Source organism: Perca flavescens, chromosome 2 (assembly GCF_004354835.1).
Source record: "Perca flavescens isolate YP-PL-M2 chromosome 2, PFLA_1.0, whole genome shotgun sequence".
In the NCBI taxonomy this organism is placed as follows: domain Eukaryota; kingdom Metazoa; phylum Chordata; class Actinopteri; order Perciformes; family Percidae; genus Perca; species Perca flavescens.
Window position 1 is genome coordinate 33,994,487 of NC_041332.1, and position 22,209 is coordinate 34,016,695.

General features: G+C 40.8%; 2 protein-coding genes, 1 long non-coding RNA gene and 2 other non-coding genes across 5 annotated transcripts in view; 1 reads left to right on the top strand and 4 right to left on the bottom strand.

The window, feature by feature from the left end:
- Window positions 1-5,684, bottom strand: part of clgn (calmegin) — an 18,687-nt gene extending 13,003 nt beyond the window's left edge. Inside the window, exons 1-2 of the mRNA XM_028590812.1 lie at window positions 5,463-5,684; window positions 3,070-3,292 (exon numbers count right to left, since the gene is read on the bottom strand). The gene's annotated coding sequence lies outside the window, so the exon portion shown is untranslated. The remainder of the gene's footprint in view (window positions 1-3,069; window positions 3,293-5,462) is intronic.
- Window positions 454-11,464, top strand: exosc9 (exosome component 9). The gene is made up of 12 exons (XM_028590825.1): window positions 454-646; window positions 952-1,046; window positions 1,881-2,000; window positions 2,910-3,012; window positions 3,108-3,245; window positions 4,369-4,451; window positions 5,513-5,645; window positions 6,253-6,341; window positions 6,472-6,618; window positions 6,707-6,900; window positions 10,777-10,855; window positions 10,959-11,464. The coding sequence occupies exons 1-12, from the start codon at window positions 581-583 to the stop codon at window positions 11,020-11,022; spliced, it is 1,311 nt and encodes a 436-aa protein (XP_028446626.1). The 5' UTR covers window positions 454-580; the 3' UTR covers window positions 11,023-11,464.
- Window positions 6,211-12,544, bottom strand: LOC114563897 (uncharacterized). Its single transcript, XR_003693698.1, has 2 exons — window positions 12,502-12,544; window positions 6,211-6,776 (listed from the first exon to the last, which is right to left on the bottom strand). It is a non-coding gene; the product is annotated as an uncharacterized LOC114563897 (long non-coding RNA).
- Window positions 12,545-13,018: 474 nt separating this feature from the next.
- Window positions 13,019-13,090, bottom strand: trnaq-cug (transfer RNA glutamine (anticodon CUG)). The gene has a single exon. It is a non-coding gene; the product is annotated as a tRNA-Gln (tRNA).
- A 669-nt stretch (window positions 13,091-13,759) lies between these two features.
- trnai-aau (transfer RNA isoleucine (anticodon AAU)) lies at window positions 13,760-13,833 on the bottom strand. The gene has a single exon. It is a non-coding gene; the product is annotated as a tRNA-Ile (tRNA).
- Between the last annotated feature and the right edge of the window lie 8,376 nt (window positions 13,834-22,209).

A 22,209-nucleotide genomic window follows, 5' to 3' on the forward strand; every position in this document is an offset into this window, starting at 1 on the left:
AAATAATAATAGGCGAGACGACTGAGATGCTGCTGCTGCGACGAAATAACCGTTTGACGATTCACTTCCAAAAATACAGCCACACCTTAGCAGCAGGATCCATTCTGTCCATCCATTTCCAACAAAAGCAAGGTGATGATGAATGATACCCATTCACATTTCAATATCCCAGCAAATATTCCAGCAATGTGCTTGTTGTCAATCGTTACAACTTTGAAAGCCCCTAATTACGAGTTCACGAGGAGCACTTTAAGGCATCAGAAATTCGCTCTGCAGCTGCATTTCAAAGTAAAAGCTTACATTTAGTATATTCTACTAAAAATGTTCAGCGGACATAGTGCTTCGCAATAAAAAAAACAAACACAAATAGGCTAACATATTAGCAATTTCACAATAATTCTAAACAAGTAAAAAAAAAAAAGACTTCCCCCACCTTTACTATGGCATGTCGTATGCACTTCCGGGTTAGAGTTAAGAGAATGTTGATGGTGGCCGCATGCTTGTCGGGGTAGAGGCAGGAACTTTACAGTTGTGAACTAAATTATTGTAGTCTAACTGCAGTCACTTACAAACCCGCAAAATGAAGGACACGCCGCTGTCTAACTGTGAGCGGGATTTCCTGCTCAAAGCTATCGAAGAGAAAAAGGTGAGCCGGTTTCTAAACATTGTGTCAAGTGGATGCACTGACAAGTCAAACTGACGCCAAAATTGACGTTCCACAAAAGGAGAAACAATACTCTACAGATGCAGAACAAAGAATCGTTCTCTGTAATTAATTACATAACGACCATATAGGTGACTTTACTTGTGTACCAACCACTGCAGTTCACTAAGTCAGGCTCCAGTAATTGGAAATTAAAAAACATGTTTCAGTGGGTTTTGGTTCCTGAGTTCTGCTTTAGGGGAATGGTTGTCCGTGCCCAATATAAAGCCCTGTCCTCTCACTTGCAGCGCCTGGATGGACGACAGACCTACGACTACAGGAAGATGAAGATCACATTTGGGACGGACTTTGGATGCTGCTTTGTGGATCTGGGAAAAACAAGGTGCTAAAGCCAGATATGTGGCGAGATATGTGTAAAGTGTTTTGTTTTTTCTACCCAGTCACCCCGTTAATGTTTAAACTTCCTCATAAATCTTCACCTACATTTTGCTTTTCCCCCCCTGTACAGTTTGACAGCTTCATGTAGTGTATTTTCTGTAGCTACACATTCAGATCTACTGTAAGATGTTTTTTTTCCTTCTTTGCGCCATTATATCAGATGGGAAATTGAAGATGTCTGGTGCATCACTTGATAAACATTTACCTTAGAAGTTCGCATGACAAATCTGGTATCTTGGGAGGGAAAAATTATGATACACTTTTAAACTAAAGTTTAATGGTATGAACAATAGGTCTGCCACCTCTTAGTCGATTAGGCGACTAATCGGTCGTTTTGGTCTTAGTCGACTAAGATTTCTTTAGTCCATTAGTCATTTTTTATGCTTATTCATGCTTAATTACTTATTTCCAAGAAACTTATGAGCACATTTATGGTAAACCCAAGATTTAAAGTGGTGCTTTTCCAGGATTAATTGTGGAGAAACTCAGTTTTACAGATGGTTAATTAACTACATTTATATTGTGCTAGTCTTAACCACCTCTCAACGCGCACAGCTCTGTCAATTAAATCAACTAATCAATTAGTCGACAAAATTGTTATAAGCGTTAGTCGACTAAGACTTTCTTTAGTCACGCCCTAATGAACAATGTGTCTTCAAGCCAGCAGAGTCCAAGTGTGCACTGCCCACACTATGCACCCAAATTCATATGGATGTTTTATTTATTCGTGAAGTTATATTTTTGTGATAATGGAATACCAGTGTGCTGCACTCCACAGGGTCATGGCCCAGGTGTCGGGGGAACTGGTGACTCCTAAAGAGAATCGACCAAACGAAGGAATCATGTTCTTCAACATCGAGCTGTCACCCATGGCCTCGCCAGCGTTTGAAGCAGGCAGGTGAGAGAAAACAAACAAAGGAGAGTTTGTATTCGTCTATATCAACAACGTTTCATTTCCGGGATAGTTCAGGTGCTGCCGGAAATTCCGCCAGATGTCCCTCATTTCAGCCGGATGTCCGTCACGTTCCTCTGTCTCTGTGTTGGCATTTTAAACTCTGGTGGATTTGTGAGGACTATGGTTAACTGCTCCTCAGATCTCTGCAGGGTAAATCCAGACAGCTAGCTAGACTATCTGTCCAATCAGAGTTTTCTGTTGCACGACTAAAACTACTTTTGAACGTAGACACGTTCCACCAAAACAAGTTCCTTCCCGAGGCTATTTTGCAGCGGCCCCGTGGCTCCGTCCGGCGCATAGCGCCGCCCATGACGATTGTGATTGGTTTAAAGAAATGCCAATAAACCAGAGCGTGTTTTTCCCCCCTTCCCGGAATTTTGTGTTGACTAGCCAGACCCTCCTCCGCAGCGCTGTGGAGGAAGGTCTTGCAATTCTGTATGTTTGTGTGTACTTTTCTATTAATACATCGGCCAGATTACATGTTACACACTACATTTCTTGTCACGTGATACAATTTGAGCTTCTTTGACTGAGTTCAAGACATATTAGACTAGGTGGCCGGGTTGGCTCAGTAGGTAGAGCAGGCGCACATGTACATCAAGTCTTATGCCTCAGCGCAGATGTCCAGGGTACAAATCCGACCTGTGACGATTTCCTAAATGTCTTCCTCCTCTCTCTCCCTTTTCTCACCTAGCTGTCCTGTCAAATTAAAGGCGGAAAAAGCCCAAAAAAATGATCTTAAAAATAAATAAAAAAAGACAGACTAGGACTGTGTCTGAAGCATGGTTCATTTAGTCCAGCTGTTTGTGCAGAGAGTGTAAATCATCTGTGGGCTTTTCTCTCTCTCTCCAGACAGTCCGAGTTGTCCGTGAAGCTAAACAGACAGCTGGAGAGATGCTTGAGGAACTCCAAGTGCCTTGATACCGAGTCCCTGTGTGTGGTGTCTGGAGAAAAGGTAAAATACACAAGCGTAAAAGAAAAAAAAAAAAAAAAAGAGAGAAACTAACCATACCCAGTGTAGGCTCGGTGATGACGTGGGTTTGTGTTCAGGTGTGGCAGATCCGAGTGGATGTCCACATGTTGAATCACGATGGGAACCTGATGGACGCTGCCAGCATTGCTGCCATCACCGCTCTGTGCCACTACAGGCGTCCTGATGTCGGCATCCAGGGAGACGACGTCACAGTGGTGAGTCGGCAACAAAGCCAGCAGCTGGTGTCTCTGCTTCACTCAGCCTGACAAACACCAGACCGCTCGGTTATTTGGAGGTCTTTGATGATGTGGGAACTTTCCTGCTTTACTTCAGATGATCACTGGTTAATCACGAATACTAGGGACGTAACGATGCGTTGTGAATCGGTTAAAAATCAATGTGCAAAGGTTTCAACCTGTTGAGATAATAAAAAAAAAAAAAAATATATATATATATATATATATATATATATATATATATATATATATATATATATATATATATAAAAAATCTTTTTTTTTTTTTTCACTTCCGACTAGGGCTGGGTTATATGGAGAAAATCAGATATCACGATATTCTTGACCAAATACCTCGATATCAATATTGCGGCGATATTCTACGGTTGACAATTGGTGCTCTAACAAAATATCTTCACACTTAGATTTTAGATAAATAATCATCAGTAATGTGGACATAATGTCTAAGTGGAGAAAAGGCAAATAATAGAATAGTCTGGTAAGTTAAGAATATGACATCACTTCACCGTAATGCAGCCTTTAAAACCAGGAAAAGACAACACTTTTGTCGTATCACGATATCCAAAATCTAAGACGATATCTAGTCTCATATCACGATATCGATATATAATATCGTGATATTGCCCAGCCCTACTTCCGACGTTAATACGTGTGCTTGGTTTATTTATTTGAAGCAATGTTTTTATTTTGATGAGGGATTTGTTTAAAAAAAATCTAATTATTCATTTTTGTTATTTCAGATGAAATAGAATTTAAACTGCACTTTTGATAAAATGACACATCTGTGGTTTTGCACAGTTAATATAAATAAAGGAATATTTTACAGTCATTTGTCTGCAGCTCATTCTGTTAAAAAAAAATATATATATATATATTGTGAGAAAATTGTAACGTGAACTTAAAAATCGCAAATCGCATCAAATCATGAGTGGAGTCCGTCGTTACATCCCAAATTAATGCTGTTGTATTTCACGGTCAACACGTTTTATCAAAATAAAACAAAACGATTTTATTTTTATTTTGTGTGTTTTCATTCTGTGTGTTGGTTCTAATGTTTGTATTTATTCCCGTGCTCTCTTAGTACAGTCCAGAGGAGAGAGACCCTATTCCTCTGAGTATCTACCACATGCCCATCAGCGTCAGCTTCTCCTTCTTCCAACAAGGGTAAGGCACCACACCTTTTTCTGTGCAAAGTACCAAAATGTTCAGAGTTTTATTTGAGGGTCTCTCTTGTTAATTCAACTGTGTGGTCATTTTGGGGGATGGATTTAGCCTACCCTCATTGATATAAATGAGGTGGGCATAATAAAAGAAACACCCGTCAGTACAACACAATCCAATTCAGCAGCATAGTCATACAGTTGAGTCGACGCCTCTCTAAGCTGCAGACTCACCGACCAGACGGCTGACCGTCGGCAGAAAAGCCAGTCGGACTGATAAGTCTCCCCGAGTTGATCGAAAAAGTTCCTCTGAACACGCCGACGAGACGAGACGTAATACGTCTCCATAACAGCAGGCGGCGCTAATCTGTATCGTCACCCCAAAAATGAAAACCGGCAGCTGATTGGACGGCCGCGTCACGCCACGTCCGGTTTATCCGGAAATTCAAAGACGGACTGTCATGGCGGCGCGTTCAGAATACGATCTCATATTGTACTAAAATAGTTCACCGAAACGTGTTTCTGAAAACACTTTAAGTGAGAAATAGGCCGTGCAGTTGCTGAATCTGTCTTCATTTCAGATCAACAAAGGTCAGTTTAAAAGATTTTCAAAGAGAGATTTTCTCTAGTCACGCTCATTCCGCTCCCCGTTTCCAGGTTAGCACTCTACCAATCAGATGGGTCATTTGAGTCAGACTGCCGGCAGTGCTCGCCCCGCCGATTATACATGTCAAATCGGCCAAAATGAAGGCCGACGGCACGGAAAACACCGAACAGACTCGAGTCACCGACCTCGCCATACTGTCCGACGGCCGATCATCAGCTTGGTGTGTCTCTGGCTTAAAACAGTTTCAACCAACGCTAGGCAGAAACTTGACGAGGGAAGGATATACTGCAGGACTGCTGCATTAGTTTTAGCTAGGTGTACCAGATCAACTGGCAACTGAGTGTATAAAACAAAAAAAGTGGATTCATTATTTTACTACAAGTATTTAGTAGACCAATGCAAGCTCACCAGTTATTGGATGAACATCATCCTTCCTCACGCCGAGCTTTCTTCTGCAGAACCTATCTGCTGGTGGACCCCTGTGAACGGGAGGAGCGGGTGATGGACGGCTTGCTGATGATCGCCATGAACAAACACCGAGAAATCTGCTCCATCCAGTCCAGCGGGGGAATCATGTTGCTTAAAGAGCAGGTGAGTGGAGTCTACATAATACTGCACTAATTGTTTTAGTTTTTTGCAGCCATAAAGGTCAAGTCTCTTAAAGGTCCCATGACATGGTGCTCTTTGGATGCTTTTATATAGACCTTAGTGGTCCCCTAATACTGTATCTGAAGTCTCTTTTACATAGACCTTAGTGGTCCCCTAATACTGTATCTGAAGTCTCTTTTATATAGACCTTAGTGGTCGCCTAATACTGTATCTGAAGTCTCTTTTATATAGACCTTAGTGGTCCCCTAATACTGTATCTGAAGTCTCTTTTATATAGGCCTTAGTGGTCCCCTGATACTGTATCTGAAGTCTCTTTTATATAGACCTTAGTGGTCGCCTAATACTGTATCTGAAGTCTCTTTTATATAGACCTTAGTGGTCCCCTGATACTGTATCCAAATCGGCCCATCTGAGCTTTCATTTTCTCAAAGGCAGAGCAGGATACCCAGGGCTCGGTTTACACCTATCACCATTTCTAACCACTGGGGGACCATAGGCAGGCAGCGGGAACGCATATTAATGTTGAAAAACCTGTGAAATGTTCATGCCAAGTTTAAGACCAGTTTATTTTTTGTGTGTTGTGTCAAAGGTTATGAGATGCAGTAAAATAGCCAGTGTCAAAGTTTCTGAAATCACGGAGCTCATCAGCAAAGCTCTGGAGAACGATAAGAAAGCAAGGTGAGCAGTGACATCACGTTACCACACACACTTGCGTATTAAACAGTGGAAGTGGACATATCGACGGCTGTTTGACCTCCTGGTGTTGTCAGAAGATGTACAAAAGAACTGTGTTTTTCCGTTCATCCAGGAAGGCGGGTGGCAAGTGTGGTTTTGCGGAGTCCATGCCACAGGAGCGAATCACAGCCCTGAAAATGGACGAGACTCCAGTGGAGATGACGGATGTGACCAACAGAGCCAATGACATCGTCCAGAAAGCCGAGGCCCCACCTCAGACGTATCCTTTACAGAGCCTGAATAACAGCAGTATCTACTGTCACTTTGCCATATTATATCCTCTGTGGCTCCTTAACCATACATACCAGGGTGCCTTCTCCACTGGTGCCTGTCCCAGGTGTGGGCCAGGTAGGGCAGGGGCTGCATAACACCTGGGGACTGGAGGAGGAGGATGAGGAGGAGGAGGATGATGAAGAGGAAGAGGAAAATGACAACAGTTGTGAAGAACAGGAGGAAACAAAGATGGAAGAAGAACAGCATGAAAAGGAGGAGAGCGGAGGAGGTTATTCATTTTCTTTTGAATCTTTATGTCAAGTAAAAGTTTTAAAAGTAGGATAAAGCAGGGCGATATGGAGAAAATCAAATATCACGATATTTTTGACCAAATACCTCGATGTCGATATTGTAGTGTTGACTATTGGTGCATCACAAAATATTTTCACAATGAGATTTCAGATAAATAAATCATCTATAATGACTAAGTGAATAAAGGCAAATAAAACGGCTAGTAAGTCTGGTAAGAAAATGACATCACTCTACTGTAACGCAGACTTTAAAACCAGGAAAAGACAACACTTCTGCCATATCACAAGATGCGAAATCTAAGACGATATCTAGTCTCATATATCGATGTCAAACCAGCACGCTGACAGGCCCAAACATTAGGTAATAACTAGAGGTCGACCGATTCATCGGTTTTGCCGATTAATCGGCACCGATAGTTGATTGGTGGAACTATCGTTATCGGCAAAAATCCATGCCGATAGTTTTTCCAGGTTGCGTCCGTTGCTGGAGCGGCTGAGAAGCGCATGCTGTCATTCATTACAGCATCAGTACACAAGAGCTGAGAAGGGTCTGCTGGCATCAGGCATTACAATTGCGGCCTCTAGAGGCAAAATAAAAACTATCAATGATGCCTCGTGTTGTTTATTTTCGACACGTGTTACTGCGCGCTGCACGGAGAACACACGCTGTGCGGAGAAGGCTGACATCAGATGCGCGTTTAAAGCATTGACAGCAAAAAGGTTTGTTATATCATTATAAAGTTATTAATTTGTTGAATAGATGCTGCATTAGTAGAGAAAGAACAGCACAACAGTATGTTTGCTTGCTTTCGAGGCTGAGATGACGCTAAACATTAGCAGTAGGCTAACTAACCTCAAGCGGTTAAAACACTGACAAAAATGAACGCAAGTCCGACCCAAATCGTCTCGATCCGTCTAGCGGCTGCCGCTGGAGAATTGAGATGTGTAGAATCGACAGCGCATTCATTTTAAAATCCTCAGCGGAGGAGCATCAACAACTGAAAAGCACGGTACTAGCGTCATATGGTGGAGCGAGATAGAGACTGGAGAGAGAGAGCGTTATATGGTGGAGCAGATAGAAAGTGACTGGAGAGAGAGAGCGTTATATGGTGGAGAGACATAGAGAGAGACTGGAGAGAGAGAGCGTTATATGGTGGAGCAGATAGAGAGTGACTGGAGAGAGAGAGCGTTATATGGTGGAGAGACATAGAGAGAGACTGTTATATGGTGGAGAGACATAGAGAGAGACTGGAGAGAGAGAGCGTTATATGGTGGAGAGACAGAGAGAGAGACTGAAGAGAGGGAGCGTTATATGGTGGAGAGAGACTGGTGAGAGGGGGCGCCGGCGCTAGAACAAAGCCGTGAATCAGAGATATAAAATGTGTTTTTGCCGATTCATCTCTAGAAATGCGACTGTAGCGAGCATGTCACTATCACTAACGTTATCCACATTTATATTTACTATTGTTATTATTGTTGTCCCAAATTCTGATTCCAGTTCATCCTCTACTTGTTAATTAACATGATGACAAATGATATATCCAGCTTCAAAAAAGTCTACAAGTCGGAAGTTAGAATGAATGCATTGTGCAAAGAGTGGTTACTATGGAGACGATACACAGTGTTGAGTTCCGTTGCTCTGATTGGTTGGAGGTCTATCCAATGAATGCAGAGGAATTTTTTTTCCTGGTTCTGTTCATAGACAGTATATAATGGACCAATAGACCCCGTTGCTCTGGACGGAGACCAGTGAAGGCTATTAGAAGCACTTTTCCGGTGATGGCCAGCTTTACTGCGCAGCCTCCAACTGAGAGAATGTGACGTGAGCAACGTGTCTGAAAGTTGGAAGTCTTCTGGTAGCTGTGCCAAGAGAAATCTCAATCATTCCCAATCTTACAGATACGGAGACTGTAGGTGTATGTAAGGAGATAACATGGGCACAGGCTAATTATTGATCACTAACATGCTAGTTAACATTAGTAATTAAACCTAAACAGCTCATGTAAGTCGAAACTGCCTGCGAGCTTCTCCTGTACTATATGGTAATTCCTCTACTATGTGACAGTAAGTCACTTGGTTATGACACAATCGTTAGCCTATTTTTACAAAAACCTCTGCTACGGAGCCATAACGTGAGGTACAAGGTAATGGAGCCTTTTATACATTGTCGTGTTTCTTTGGAACTAAACAACGGACAAATAGAGTCTTTAAACGCTTCAGATGTAAAGTTATTCGCAGTCAAGTGACGTAAAAAAAAAATGGCGGTCAGCGGAATGCTAAGAGGAGGTGATGGCCAGTTAGCAACAAAATGGCGCCATGATGGCTCGAGTTCTGAAGCGAAGCTTACCCCCTTGGTTCTGTTGGAACACGCCCCATAATCACAGCCCAATGGAGCGGTTTCAGACTCCCATTCTGACTAGAATCTGAGTAGGACCACGTCAGGTTAGGTCTAAACCGTTCTACAGAGAAGAATGGCGTCACTGTTTTGAGATTTGGCATACATTTGGGCTTTTTTTGAAGAAATGTAAATAGTTTGTCCTTTATATGAATTATAATGCTCATTATGTTTATTTTTGCACTGGATGACTCCAAATATGTAGGAGAACTGTTTTAGACAACACACATGCTTGTGTAGCATTGCTGTGGGTGTAATATCAATAAATATGACATTATTATTTAGATTATTGGCAAAAGCGTCTGGACTTTTTTCAAAAAAATGTATGTATTTTGTCAACTGTTTTATCCAGTATCAATTCTAAATACTATCGGTCGATTAATCGGTTAGCGGCAAATGCAGCCCAACCTAACTATCGGTATCGGTAAAATCCACTATCGGTCGACCTCTAGTAATAACTAGTGCTGTCAAACGCGTTATTAACGGCGTTAATGCAAACCCATTTTAACGGCGTCAATTTTTTTTATCTTTTTGGCCCAGCAAACTTTGTGGTTTTTTTCACATGCTGTTGCAAGAACTAGTAACGTTAGAAAAACTACAACACCACACCGGATCTAGCTAGACCGGAAACACAACAACGGCCACGCACACACTTGCTCGCAAGCCGGCCAAAGTTACGTTTTGAGTGGATGGCGAGCGCGAGACACCGAAATGGACGCCAATAAGATTCTGAATGGTAAGTTTACTTTAAAAAAGTTGCCAAATGGTTCCATTGACAAGACCAAAGTGATCTGTGTGTGTTTTGTCGTTGTGAACTGAGCTATCATCGCAGCATTTCCAGTCTGAAATACCGCTTGATGGCCACGCACACAGCTGATGGCCACGCACACAGCTTTTGGCCACGCACACAGCTGATGGCCACGCACACAGCTTTTGGCCACGCACACAGCTGATGGCCACGCACACAGCTGATGGCCACGCACACAGCTGATGGCCACGCACACAGCTGATGGCCACGCACACAGCTGATGGCCACGCACGCAGCTGATGGCCACGCACGCAGCTGATGGCCGAGCACACAGCTGATGGCCGAGCACGCAGCTGATGGCCACGCACACAGCTGATGGCCACGCACACAGCTGATGGCCACGCACACAGCTGATGCCAATTCTCCGCCTCCTCGTCAAAGCCAGGCAACAAAAGCACAAAGCAAGCCGATCCACTTTTCCATGTTGATAAGAGCATTAAAATGAGAAAAAATATATAATGGGACAAAAAGAAATCAAGGGACATTAAGAATAGATCAAAATGTCCGATTAATTGCGAGTTAACTATGACATTAATGCGATCAATCACGATTAAATATTTGAATCGTTTGACAGCACTAGTAATAAGTGATTATTCTGTGAGTATGTTTTATTTAGGAAAAAAAAAATGGAAATGTGTTTTTGATTCACAGGAGATGTGGTTGAGATATCTGACAGCGAAGAGGAGGAAGTGGTCATACTTCATCCGGAGAAACCAGACAACGCTCCCACGTAGGTGCACTAGTCGTCTTTTCAGTTAGCAACTGAGGAGGGATGCACCCTTTTGCACAAAGCGTTTTTAAATTAACATCTTTTTTTCTTCCCTTGCTCTCAGAAACACAGGATCCAGTTCCTACCAGAGGGGGGCAGCAACATCAAAGAAAAAACAGAAAAAATGAAGGAAGGGTCCACTTGAGCTGCTGCAGGACGAGATGGTGCATATCTACAGCAGCTCCTCTTCACAAAGACTCCTCTCCTGGCTAAAATGATTCCTACCTAGCTAAGAATTTGGTTTAGTACACTTCAAAGTGTTGGATTCTTACTCTGAGAACGTCAAGTCTGCTTCTTGTTGGTAGCCATTTGGATGTGGATGATGTAGAAACAGACTGCAGTAAGAAATGTACAGAAAATGTTTGTTTGTTTATTTACAGAATTGTTTTTTAACAATGAAAAGGTTCAAAAGATTTGACAGGTTGATAAGTATGTTTCAAGAAAGTATTTTAACCAGCGTTAAATATTTAGCAGACTTGAACATTTCAGTTATGTTTGCGAAGTGCTGTAAGGAAAAATATGAACTCTGGTGCAGTTTGTGAATCGAAATAAAAAAGGAAAATGTATAAATATGTGTTCTGGTTAATAAAAACAATCACACATTTACCTGAAAATACTGCAAGTATGCTGATATAGATTTTTCTCTGTATATAGTGTTTATGGGGAAAGAAAGAAAGAACAAGTAATGGGAAATATTTAGGGGAAAAACATCAATCCATCCATCCATCCATAATGTGTGAAAATATATATTTATTTACTATATATTCACTCCATGGTATTCAATAAAACTCGTACGGATTAAACGTGCAGTTTAAAAGGTGCGATATGTAATATTGTATGTAATACTGGCAGCTAGCGGTTAAAATAGTTACTGCACTACCAATTCAAAATACTGGAGAGTTGTCTCCCCCGCCCCCTCCTGCCCAGACTCGAAGTTCACGGGGGTTGCCAAGCTGAGACGGCAGCATTCACAACAATGTTGCCAGACGCTTTTCTCACATAGCCAGACATTACTCCACAGCACAGCGGAGTAGCTAACGTTAGATGCTAGTCTCACATAGCCAGACATTACTCCACAGCACAGCGGAGTAGCTAACGGTAGATGCTGGCTATATTGACAGTCATAAAAGCCCGTGCTCACGCGGAGCTCTGTAACCAACTGACAGACACACTTTTTGGGCTTAAAATTACAATACGAAACGCTAAAAATACCACTACCTTGCCGACGACGGAACACACTTCAATCACGGCAACAATCGCTAAACACACTGCAAACTCACAGTCCCCTCTTTCCGATTTACAGCCCCTCTCGTGGCTTAAAATAACTCACCGTTGTCGGCTCCAGCCGCTGACGAGGCTACACGCTGTAAACAGCCATGGGCTGCTTGCCTGGTCCTCCCGGTAACGTTAGCAGTTAGCAGGGTTAGCATGGCGGCGTTAGCCAGGACCAGTCGGGATCACTTTACTGGCTATGTCTCAATTGTTTTTGCGAGTAACCAACTCGGGTACTCTAGCTATATAATTCAATGTGAGTACACAGATGTTGAAATGACAAAAAATGCCCATCCCTAGTAGCTGTGATAAATTAGCATGAAGCTAATGCTTACCTGTTCAGGAGAAAATAAGCCAACTCTGCGTCCTTTTGAGCTCTAAGCTGTCTCCATCTTTCAAATAGCGATACATCTCCAATATTTACCAGGGGGTTGTTACGTCTCTGGTCACGCAACTGTTAGAAACATGCTGTTTTCTTGTTTTACGTCATGTAGAATCTATCTCCGTTGATCCTGTTTGTTTGTTTGCTGCTTTCATGGCTGTTACAGCTGTAGCGCGCTGGGTTTACGTTTTTACAGGTATATCTGGCAACCCGGCCTGCCTGTCAAACTGGGCCGTAGATAACAACACACAGATCAAAACATAAACATAAATTCCGTCACGGAATGTAAATTTCAAAAAGAAAAAATACTGACATTAGCATTGTTGTCAGAAAAGATAGTATTCCAGTTTAACATGTTTCCTTAATATCTGATGAGGCATTGGTGTCATTTTTGGATTTATTACAGTACAAATATTACATATTGGACCTTTAAGTTTTCACGTAATTTAAAGAAGGGTCATTAAAAATACAGGTTCCACCGAGATTTGAACTCGGATCGCTGGATTCAGAGTCCAGAGTGCTAACCATTACACCATGGAACCTCCGCTGAAAGTCGCTGTTAGTATTGTAGTTAATGTACTGTACAGTACAACTGAATGATCAAACGACAAGTAGTCTGATTTTAAATGCACGTGTCAATACTGAAAATTACTATAGCTATAATTGTGTTATTGACAAAGATATTTTCAGCTAAGGTTAGCTAGTACACATAGGGCCTATACTGATTAGTAATGAAGAGAAAACGCTGAATATCAGTAGGTATTGGCATTAGTACATTAGTCTCACATAACCATAGACTGTGTATGAGTTCATTATTAATATTTACAGTCGCATAATCCTTACCTGTGTGTCGCCCTGTGTAACGTTATTTCGTCTACAGAAATCCTGCCACACTAGGTCCCAAAACGTCCCAGTTAGATAGTAAATGCCGTAAAACATTCTTTTAAAAAAGGTCCAATATATAATATATTCACTTTACTTGAAATCTTTACAATTACTCCCTGAAACAAAGTAGGCCTGTCTTGTTGAACAAGTCAAATTTCATCAAAACCTGCCATGGTCAGCGTCTAGTTGGAAGTTTGTTTCTGTTGCTCAAAGCGAACGGAATTTAAGAAGACAGCGAAGGCGCTGGACGTTTACGATTATCCTGGAAATGAACTGACGTTGATCCAAATTATCGAGACTAGTTTTAGACCAAACAAAATACTATATGGCCAGTACGGGGATCGAACCCGCGACCTTGGCGTTATTAGCACCACGCTCTAACCAACTGAGCTAACCGGCCATGTCACTTCTATAGCATGTAATATATATAATGAGAGCAATGCTATGCTATGTCTGTAACATGAATTTGTATCTACACTTTTGTGACAGCTTGTGCACATCCACTCTTTTACTACATGGCTAACATGAAGTATTACATTAGCGTTTGTCCAGATTTGTGATCCCTCAACATTTTGACTGCTTTGTGTTTTGTGTTGTTGATATTTTCAATAATAACTTATGTATATTTATATTGTTGGATGAATGGCTTACTCTTTCTGTTAATGTGGTTAAGGGAAGCTCAAACTGTCAGGCAGGGACACATGTATGTTACTACAGCTTTCACAACTGCTTTCTCTGCTACAGTTTGATGCTGCTTGCTCATGGAACTGACAATCTAAACTGAGGCTCTATGGTATGGTGGCCCTGAAAAAAAATGCAACAGCAAATCATAAAACACAACGGCAGATGTCAGAGAAAAAGGACCGCCTTGCATTCCTTAGTTCCAAATTATAAATGCGAAGTCTCTCTTTATAGATGTTATAGTGGACCTGGAGATTAGATTTTTGCCAACTACGTTCAGCTTTTCGACACTCTCTTTTTTCTGTTCTCACCACTATAAAATTTCTCCATGGAGATCTTTTCTTACCAGAGACAACTTTGACCTTAGTGGGAGCAATAGCATCAATAACATTCGTAATTTTACAGTTGAAATTATTTACAAGCTCAGTGACTGAGACCCCTGAGAGGGTGGGTGTAGAGGAGAAAAGCTGAATGAATGATTCACTGGTGTTTTCAGTGATATACCGTTTTCTGATTAACTTTGTTTGAACACTTTTGAGCACCGAGATAGTGTCGTTAAAGAAAACACAGGAATGATCAGAGAGAGCAACATCAGTCACCACAACCTTGGAAATGTTTAGACCCTTGGAGATAATCAAGTCCAGAGTGTGCCCCTTATTGTGCGTGGGCTTTGTCACATGCTGAGTCAGTCCATAGCTCTCAAAAACACAACATAGTTCTTTGGTTCCTCGGTCCTGGGGGTTGTCAACATGAATGTTAAAATCACCAGCAATAATTACACGGTCAAAGTTAATACAGTTTATAGACAGCAGTTCATTAAAATTGTCAAAGAAGTTTGCACAGTATTTAGGTGGCCTGTAGATATTTATAAGTATAGCTTGAGGGGAGGAAATTTAACAATTGTTAACAATTTTAACAAATTGGAAGCCAATTTAACAACAAATTACAACACAATATTATCTGTGGCAGAACTATTTAAATACTTTTGGCTGTATTTAACAGTTTATATTACATGTTGTGTCATAATATTTTATTTTAATGACAGTTCATAGTGGAATCATCAACATTAGTTAGAACATGGTTGTACATGATTCTTTTTAGTTTAACAGAGTTAAGCAGGATGATTTCAAATTTGCTCCAGGTGATTATCTGGTTAAATTCCCTCCTTTATACAGTCAAAAACAAGTTTGGGCTTCCTGATGTAGCTCAACTTGACATTTTTGATGAAACTGACACAGCAGTAGAGGAAGACATTCTTCTAGAGCTGTTGGAGGCCAATCCAGACATGTGCTTGACAGTACGTGACAGCATTTCCGATGAAGGTAGGTGTCATTAAGAAAACCAATGTTAATGGATAGGGCTATTTGGTTCAGCTGACATTTACCTTTCTTTATGGAACGAACATGGCAGTGGGCAAGGTTGGGTCAAATTTGTTACAGATTACTAAAAATATAATCTGAATACTTTTGGGTTACTTAAAATGTTTATACTAAAATGGATAATGCCACATAAAGTTAAGTTAATCAAATTCTCTCTTTTTAAAGAGTTTTCTCTAAACCAAAGCGCCGAAGATCAGCAACCACACTGCCTCAGCAGCTTGATGGAGATGCCTGCAGGGAGGCCATTTCATTTCTTGTTCACTCCCCTGATGAAGCAAGTGTATTTCAGAAGATGAAGATGACGTTTCAACATCGTCAGGACCTAGTGCATGACCCACAAAGAAGCACAGATGTCTTCAAAACATTTCCACGCTTTTTGGATGTCAAAGGACTGGTGAGTTGTATATTTCTTTTATTTAAACCGAAGTCTTTAATATCCAGTGTTTTGCTGGATGTTAGCCATGAAAACACCTAATCATTCATCTTCCTGGCTTATTGATTGTCTTTTTTCCAAAATCTTTATTCTGATTTACACTGGTTTAATATACCACACACTGATATCAAAAATCACTAAGCTCACCATTAACAATGCACTGAGTCCTGGTTTCATACAGTATATATGCTTGTGTGTGTGTGTGTGTGTGTGTGTGTGTGTGTGTGTGTGTGTGTTCAACAGGTGAATCAAGACTTCCTGCTGCTGTTTGGTGCTGAAACAGCCTCCAAGATGCTTGAGAAGTGGGACACCTCATTCAAGCCCAAGATCATCAAAGAGGCCAAACAACTGACTCCGACAACTGAGCTGTGCCGACTTCTAAAAGCTGCTGAAAAACTTGCAGAGAACGATGAAATGGGTAAGCTACACAGCAGGCATTGTTCATATTACAAATTAGTTAGCTATTTTTATCTTTTTCTATTAGACATTAATGCCTTGTTTTTCCTCCTGATAGACTGGGACAGTGACATTGCTTCTATGCTGCTTCTTCTCTATCTCTTGCCACCCACAGCTGGACGGAAGAGGACCAAAATAAGTCCAAGTGATGCAATGGACAAAATTGTGCACTTTCATAAGGTATATTATATGCCTCATTTGTTAAAATTCAGTTTTCAGTTTTTTTTAGTTATATGCACTTGCTAGCCATATGTTGCTTTTAAAGTGCGTTCCTTCCAAATTAATGGTATTGCAGGCCAGTATGTCCCAATTACTTGAGGACCGTTTTTCCAGTGAAGCAAATTATCTCAAATCACAGGGGCAGTTTACAAAGTCTATTACATTAACATGGACCAGCAAGTACCAGATTCACTTGAAGGTATACACATATTTTTTTTCTTTTTAGTCATGCTGCATCAATGAATATCTGCAGGAAAGGGAGAGTAAACAACCATACATCCTTGCCATTGGCCGAACCTAGAAGGCGATTGATACCTTCTACATCGCCGTTGACAAACAGCTCATCCTCTGCCAAGCCACCAGCTCGTTGGGTGCTTTTGATGAACTGTTTAAATCCCACTACGTGTTCAACTTGTCTTATGATGAGTCCCTGGTCCATTTCTACACTTTTCTGCAGACAACGGTCTACTACATTGATGTTACCACAACAGATGAGTCTCCAAGAGTTCGTGAGTTGCGGGCAAAACTTTTGAATGACATATGAATATGTTTAAATGTTTCTTATGTCAAGCAGTGCATGCTACCAGCCAGTGCCTAATAACTCATTTGTGAATCTGTCACAGTTTCTATCCAAGCACTAGGTTTAAGTTAGTTTGTGCACAAGATCATTGTAGGCGTCAGTTTTCAACATTTTCAGGTTTTAAAAAGCATTTAATTAGTGTGCATGATAAGGATTGTCAAAGTGGTGATGCAGAAACCTCAGAGTCATTTCAGGATTTTCACAGTTTACGAAATGGTACAGAAGTTGGAACAGAAGTTGCAGGAACAAGTGTCGTGCAGAGCCCTGACACTGGGTATTTTGATAACAATGGATCAGGTCAAAGTATCAAAGAAAACACAAAAGATATCTGTGCTACAATTATCGCCAAACTCCATGGTAGTGGAATGGCAAATACTGTAGTTTTGTCAATTGTTAGTGATTTGGAAGAATTTGCTGGTGGTCTGCACTCCCATGTTAAGCATGAAATACTGTCTGCTGTGCCAAAAGATAACCCCGTAAGATATACATTGGAAAAGGGTTTTGAGAATTTTGAAAACCTATTTGTGAGTTTTAATACTGAAACTAAAAGAATGAAGTATTTCAACAAGAAATGGGGAATTGTGGAGCCACTGGAAAAAAATGTAGGCGTTCGATTTGATACAAGACGAAATAAAAATACAGGTACTTATGATCAGGTCCCAGTGAAAGACACTTTTGTTTACATTCCAATTTTGGAACCTATTAAATTCATTCATCGCAATTCTTATATTTGTGAACTACTTGCAAAACCATATGTATCAAAAGACCGATATGAAGACTTTTGTGATGGAAGTTATTTTAAGTCGCATCCATTGTTCTCAGAAACACATACTTCTTTACTAATTCAGCTTTACTATGATGACTTTGAGACTGCTAACCCACTGGGTTCAAAACGTGGTGTTCACAAAGTTGGTGCTCTCTATTTTGTCCTCCGAAATCTGCCTCCAAAGTTAAACTCTGTATTGATGAACATCCATTTGGTGGCATTGTTTCACACAGAAGATGTGAAAAAATATGGCTTTGATCCTATTTTACAGCCTCTGATTGATGACATCAAAATATTGGAGAGTGATGGCCTTTCTCATCTGAAAAGGTCTATGGCGCTATATGTCAGATAACTGGGGACAACTTGGGGATGCATGGAATAATGGGTTTTGCAGAGTCTTTCAGTGGACGTCACTTCTGTCGTTTGTGTTTGATTGAAAAAGATGATGCTCAGAATGTTTACAAAGAGGATGACCCAAAGATAATCTTGCGTGGAAAAGAGCTTTTTGAAATGCACTGCAGTGAGTTGCAATCAGATCCACAAAAGATGTGTGTGTTTGGTCTAAAGAAGAATTCAACTCTTAACAGCCTACAGTACTTTCATGTTTCCTACAACTTTTCTTTGGACATAATGCATGACATACTTGAAGGGGTGGCTCAGTATGAGATGAAGTTACTGTTTGAATATCTCTCGGAAAATGTGTTGTCAAAACCTGGTCTTTTGTCACGAATCTATGCTTTTGACTATGGCTACTTGGAGCGCAAAAATCGTCCGACAAGGGTCAACTTGGACAGTATAGGCAATAATATAGGACTCAACTCTATTCAGACTCTTTGTCTGGTAAGAAACATTCCTTTGAGTTTTGGTGACATTGTGCCAGAAGGAAACCAGAATTGGACTTTGCTGTTGCTTTTACTGCAGATAATTAACATCATATTCTCTCCATCTGTTACACTAGGCATGACTGTGCATTTTAAGCATTTAATAATGGAACACCATGACTTGTTCAAACACTTGTATCCAGGTAGAAACCTGATTCCTAAACATCATTTTATGTATGTCTTGTATTTGAAAAATTGGGCCGTTAATGGAGTATGAGATTCGAGGCAAAACACAGGGTTTTCAAAAGCACACTTAAAAACTTCAAGAACATCACTGTATCACTTGCCAAAAAACATCAAATGTCCATAGCATCCAATTGGGAAACATCTCGTTTGAACCATGTTGAGTACGGACCTTTGAAAACATTTATGTGGACAATGAGGAAAGTGGTGAAATGTTTGCCCAAGTCCTGCCTGCTGTAGCAAAATACATCTTCTCTGCTAACTGGGTAAAGATCAGCGGGGTAGAGTACAGAGCTGGGTTAGTCATTTGCAGTGGTACAGAACAAGAAATGTCTGTTTTGCAGAATAAAAAACATACTTTTAGTCAACAGTGTGATCTACTTCATAGTGAACAAGCTTATGGTTGACCATTTCAATGAGCACTTTCATGCCTACAACGTGTTTGAAAATGTGATGAAAGCAGACTGTCTTCAAATTTATAAGCCTTTTGACTTACAAAGTGCTTATGGTGGAGATGATAGCCTTTATATTGTACCATTATGTTCTCTGTAAATGTGCATAGAGTTCAGTTGTATGGTGCTTGGATATTTTTGTTATTAAAAAAGATTAATTCATCGAATGTTTGTTTTTTCTGGTGGTGAAAAAGCATGTTCAGAACATTGAATGTGACACAACTGTCATGAATACACTTTAGTGTCATAAAATAACCCTGAATGATTTAAATTAACACTTTTAAGAGTAAGTGAGTAACACGATTTAGAGTTAAAAATACTATTTAAAGTGTCATAAAATAACACTGTGAATGTTAGAAATTAACACCCTCAGTGAAAAGGAATAACACCAGTTTAGTGTAAAAATTACTCTTAAATGTGTTAAGAAACAACACTCTGAGTGTTACATTTTTAACACTATTATGGAGTTAAAATATTAACACTTTCCAAAGTGTTAATTTAACTCTGAACTGGTGAGGATTATATAAACTCAGGGAAAGTGTTAAATTTGACACTATAGGAGTTGATAACACTGACGTTTTTGCTGTGTACATCCATGGCCAACCAGACGGCCAACCATTGGCAGAAAAGCCAGTTGGACTGATCAGTCTCCCTGAGTTGGTCCAAAAAGTGCCTCAGAACACACTGAAGAGACAAGATGTAATACGTCTCCATAACAGCAGGTGGCGCTAATCTGTATTGTTGCCCAAAAAATGAAAACTGGCAGCTGATTGGACGAACGCGTCATGTGGGTTTGTTTTCTCCGGAAATTCAAGTCATGGCGGGCCGTTCAGAATACGATCTCATATTGTACTAAAATAGTTCACTGAAACATGTTTCTGAAAACATTTTAAGCGAGAAATAGGCCGTGCAGTTGCTGAATCTGTCTTAATTTCAGATCAACAAAGGTCAGTTTAAAAGATTTTCATCAGATTTTGAGAGACTCTAGTCACGCTCATTCCGCTCCCCATTTCCGGGTGAGACCCGACTGCCCTGCCGCCGACTGAACATGTCAGGTCGGCCAAAATGAAGACCGACGGCCCCTCAGACTGACGACGGCGCGGAACACACCGAACAGACTCGAGTCACCAACCTCGCCAGACTGTCCAACGGCCGATTATCGGCCTGGTGTGTAGCTGCCTTTAACCTGCAGTGTGCATAAGCATCAACTGGGTTTTTGCTGTTTGGCTGGAATACTGTAGTGTGACTCGGTCCGAGCTACTTTCTTTGTTTCTTTCCCATTTGCAGAGTCCTAAGAGTTTTTTTCTTCAGTGCACACGCATAGCTGACAGCTATGCAGCGCACCATGATATCACGTTGTTGCAGTTCCAACAACTTCAACAGAGTCTTCCCTACATTCTTTGCCGTAACAAGTCTTGTTTGGTTAGATTTTTATTATGTTGTGTCAAGTATAAAGTAGAACATTTTGACTGCCAGGCAATGGGATAAATTCCTTTTGTGAGTTGGCTTTGGGTCTAAGGTTGTACATGTTTATCTTGTTGTATATCTCAAATGTATAACAGCCATCATTAGGGGCTTTAAATACATTATGCCTCCATCAGAGGGTTAGTCCCCATTTTCTGTGAGAACTATTTTTGTTTCTGAACCTGGGGTCACAGCCCTGGTAACAACGTTGGTGTTGGGCTCTCAGTCTCATCACAAACAAACACGTACATACGGTATGTCAGGGTCTTGTCTAAATCTTTGTTGCAGGTCTATAAACTTCCTGTCTTAAAAATAGATTGACCCATTTCTTAACTCAGCTGCCTTTTTAGGCCCTACAACCCCATCCATCTGTGTCAGAAGCATATGGTGTGCTGACAAAAGGTCAACTCTTGACACGTAATTAAATCAGCTACTGTCCTTTGCAGCTTAGATAAAATAGTCTACGTATTCAGCTAAGCCAATGGGGCATCCCTGAAGTGATGATTACTGTAGTTACACATAGTCATAGTCTACGTTCTGGGTTGTTTTGCAGAATGAATCTGCCCTGTTGAAAATCACAGAGTGTAGCACAAAACCAGCTGATGAAGATGATCTGCCCTTCAAAGATTATGTTACACTAATGTATGAACAAATTTAGATTACTGGCATGATTTGTTGTTATTGCGTAACTCCAAGCGTATCAGTGTCTGTACAGGACCCAGGACACAGTGTCTGGGAGTCACAGGACAGTGTACAGGACAGTGTCTGACTGTCCTGGGACACGCCTCAGGACACTACTAACAGGACAGCACAGTTTTCGCTGCCACTGCTGCTGACACAGGGGGTAAACGCCTTTGTTGTGGAAGTTTCTTTTGCAGCAGGAGCAAAGTTTTGAAAGTTTAGTAAAGTGAAACAAATAAGACAATCGAAGACTAAACTAAGTTAGGTTTTTGTATTTTATTAAGATATATTTGCAAATATAGGAGGAACACAGTTTCACAAAAAGCACATCAGCTCAGTGTGTAAAAAGTTCTTCCATGAGTGAACAGAAACACTGACCTTATATGCACAACAAGAAAAAGGGATTGACAATCACACATGTTCTGGTCTAAACATGAATTTCTCACAGGCAACATAAAGATAAAGATACTGCTAAATCTCAAGAGACATCATGGAGCCACTTCATCTAATCCCCTGTGCCCTACTTTCACCCTGAGGTCACATGCCCCGTACATCAGCTGGCAAGGGAGGAATGGATAGGCAGAGAAAGATAGTTTACTGT

Coding starts and splice junctions, on each gene's coding strand:
- exosc9 (XM_028590825.1), top strand. CDS start 581: ATGAAGGACACGCCGCTGTCTAACTGTGAGCGGGATTTCCTGCTCAAA. Junction 4,452..5,512: donor TTCTCCTTCTTCCAACAAGG/GTAAGGCACCAC, acceptor TTTCTTCTGCAG/AACCTATCTGCTGGTGGACC. Junction 6,342..6,471: donor GAGAACGATAAGAAAGCAAG/GTGAGCAGTGAC, acceptor CCGTTCATCCAG/GAAGGCGGGTGGCAAGTGTG.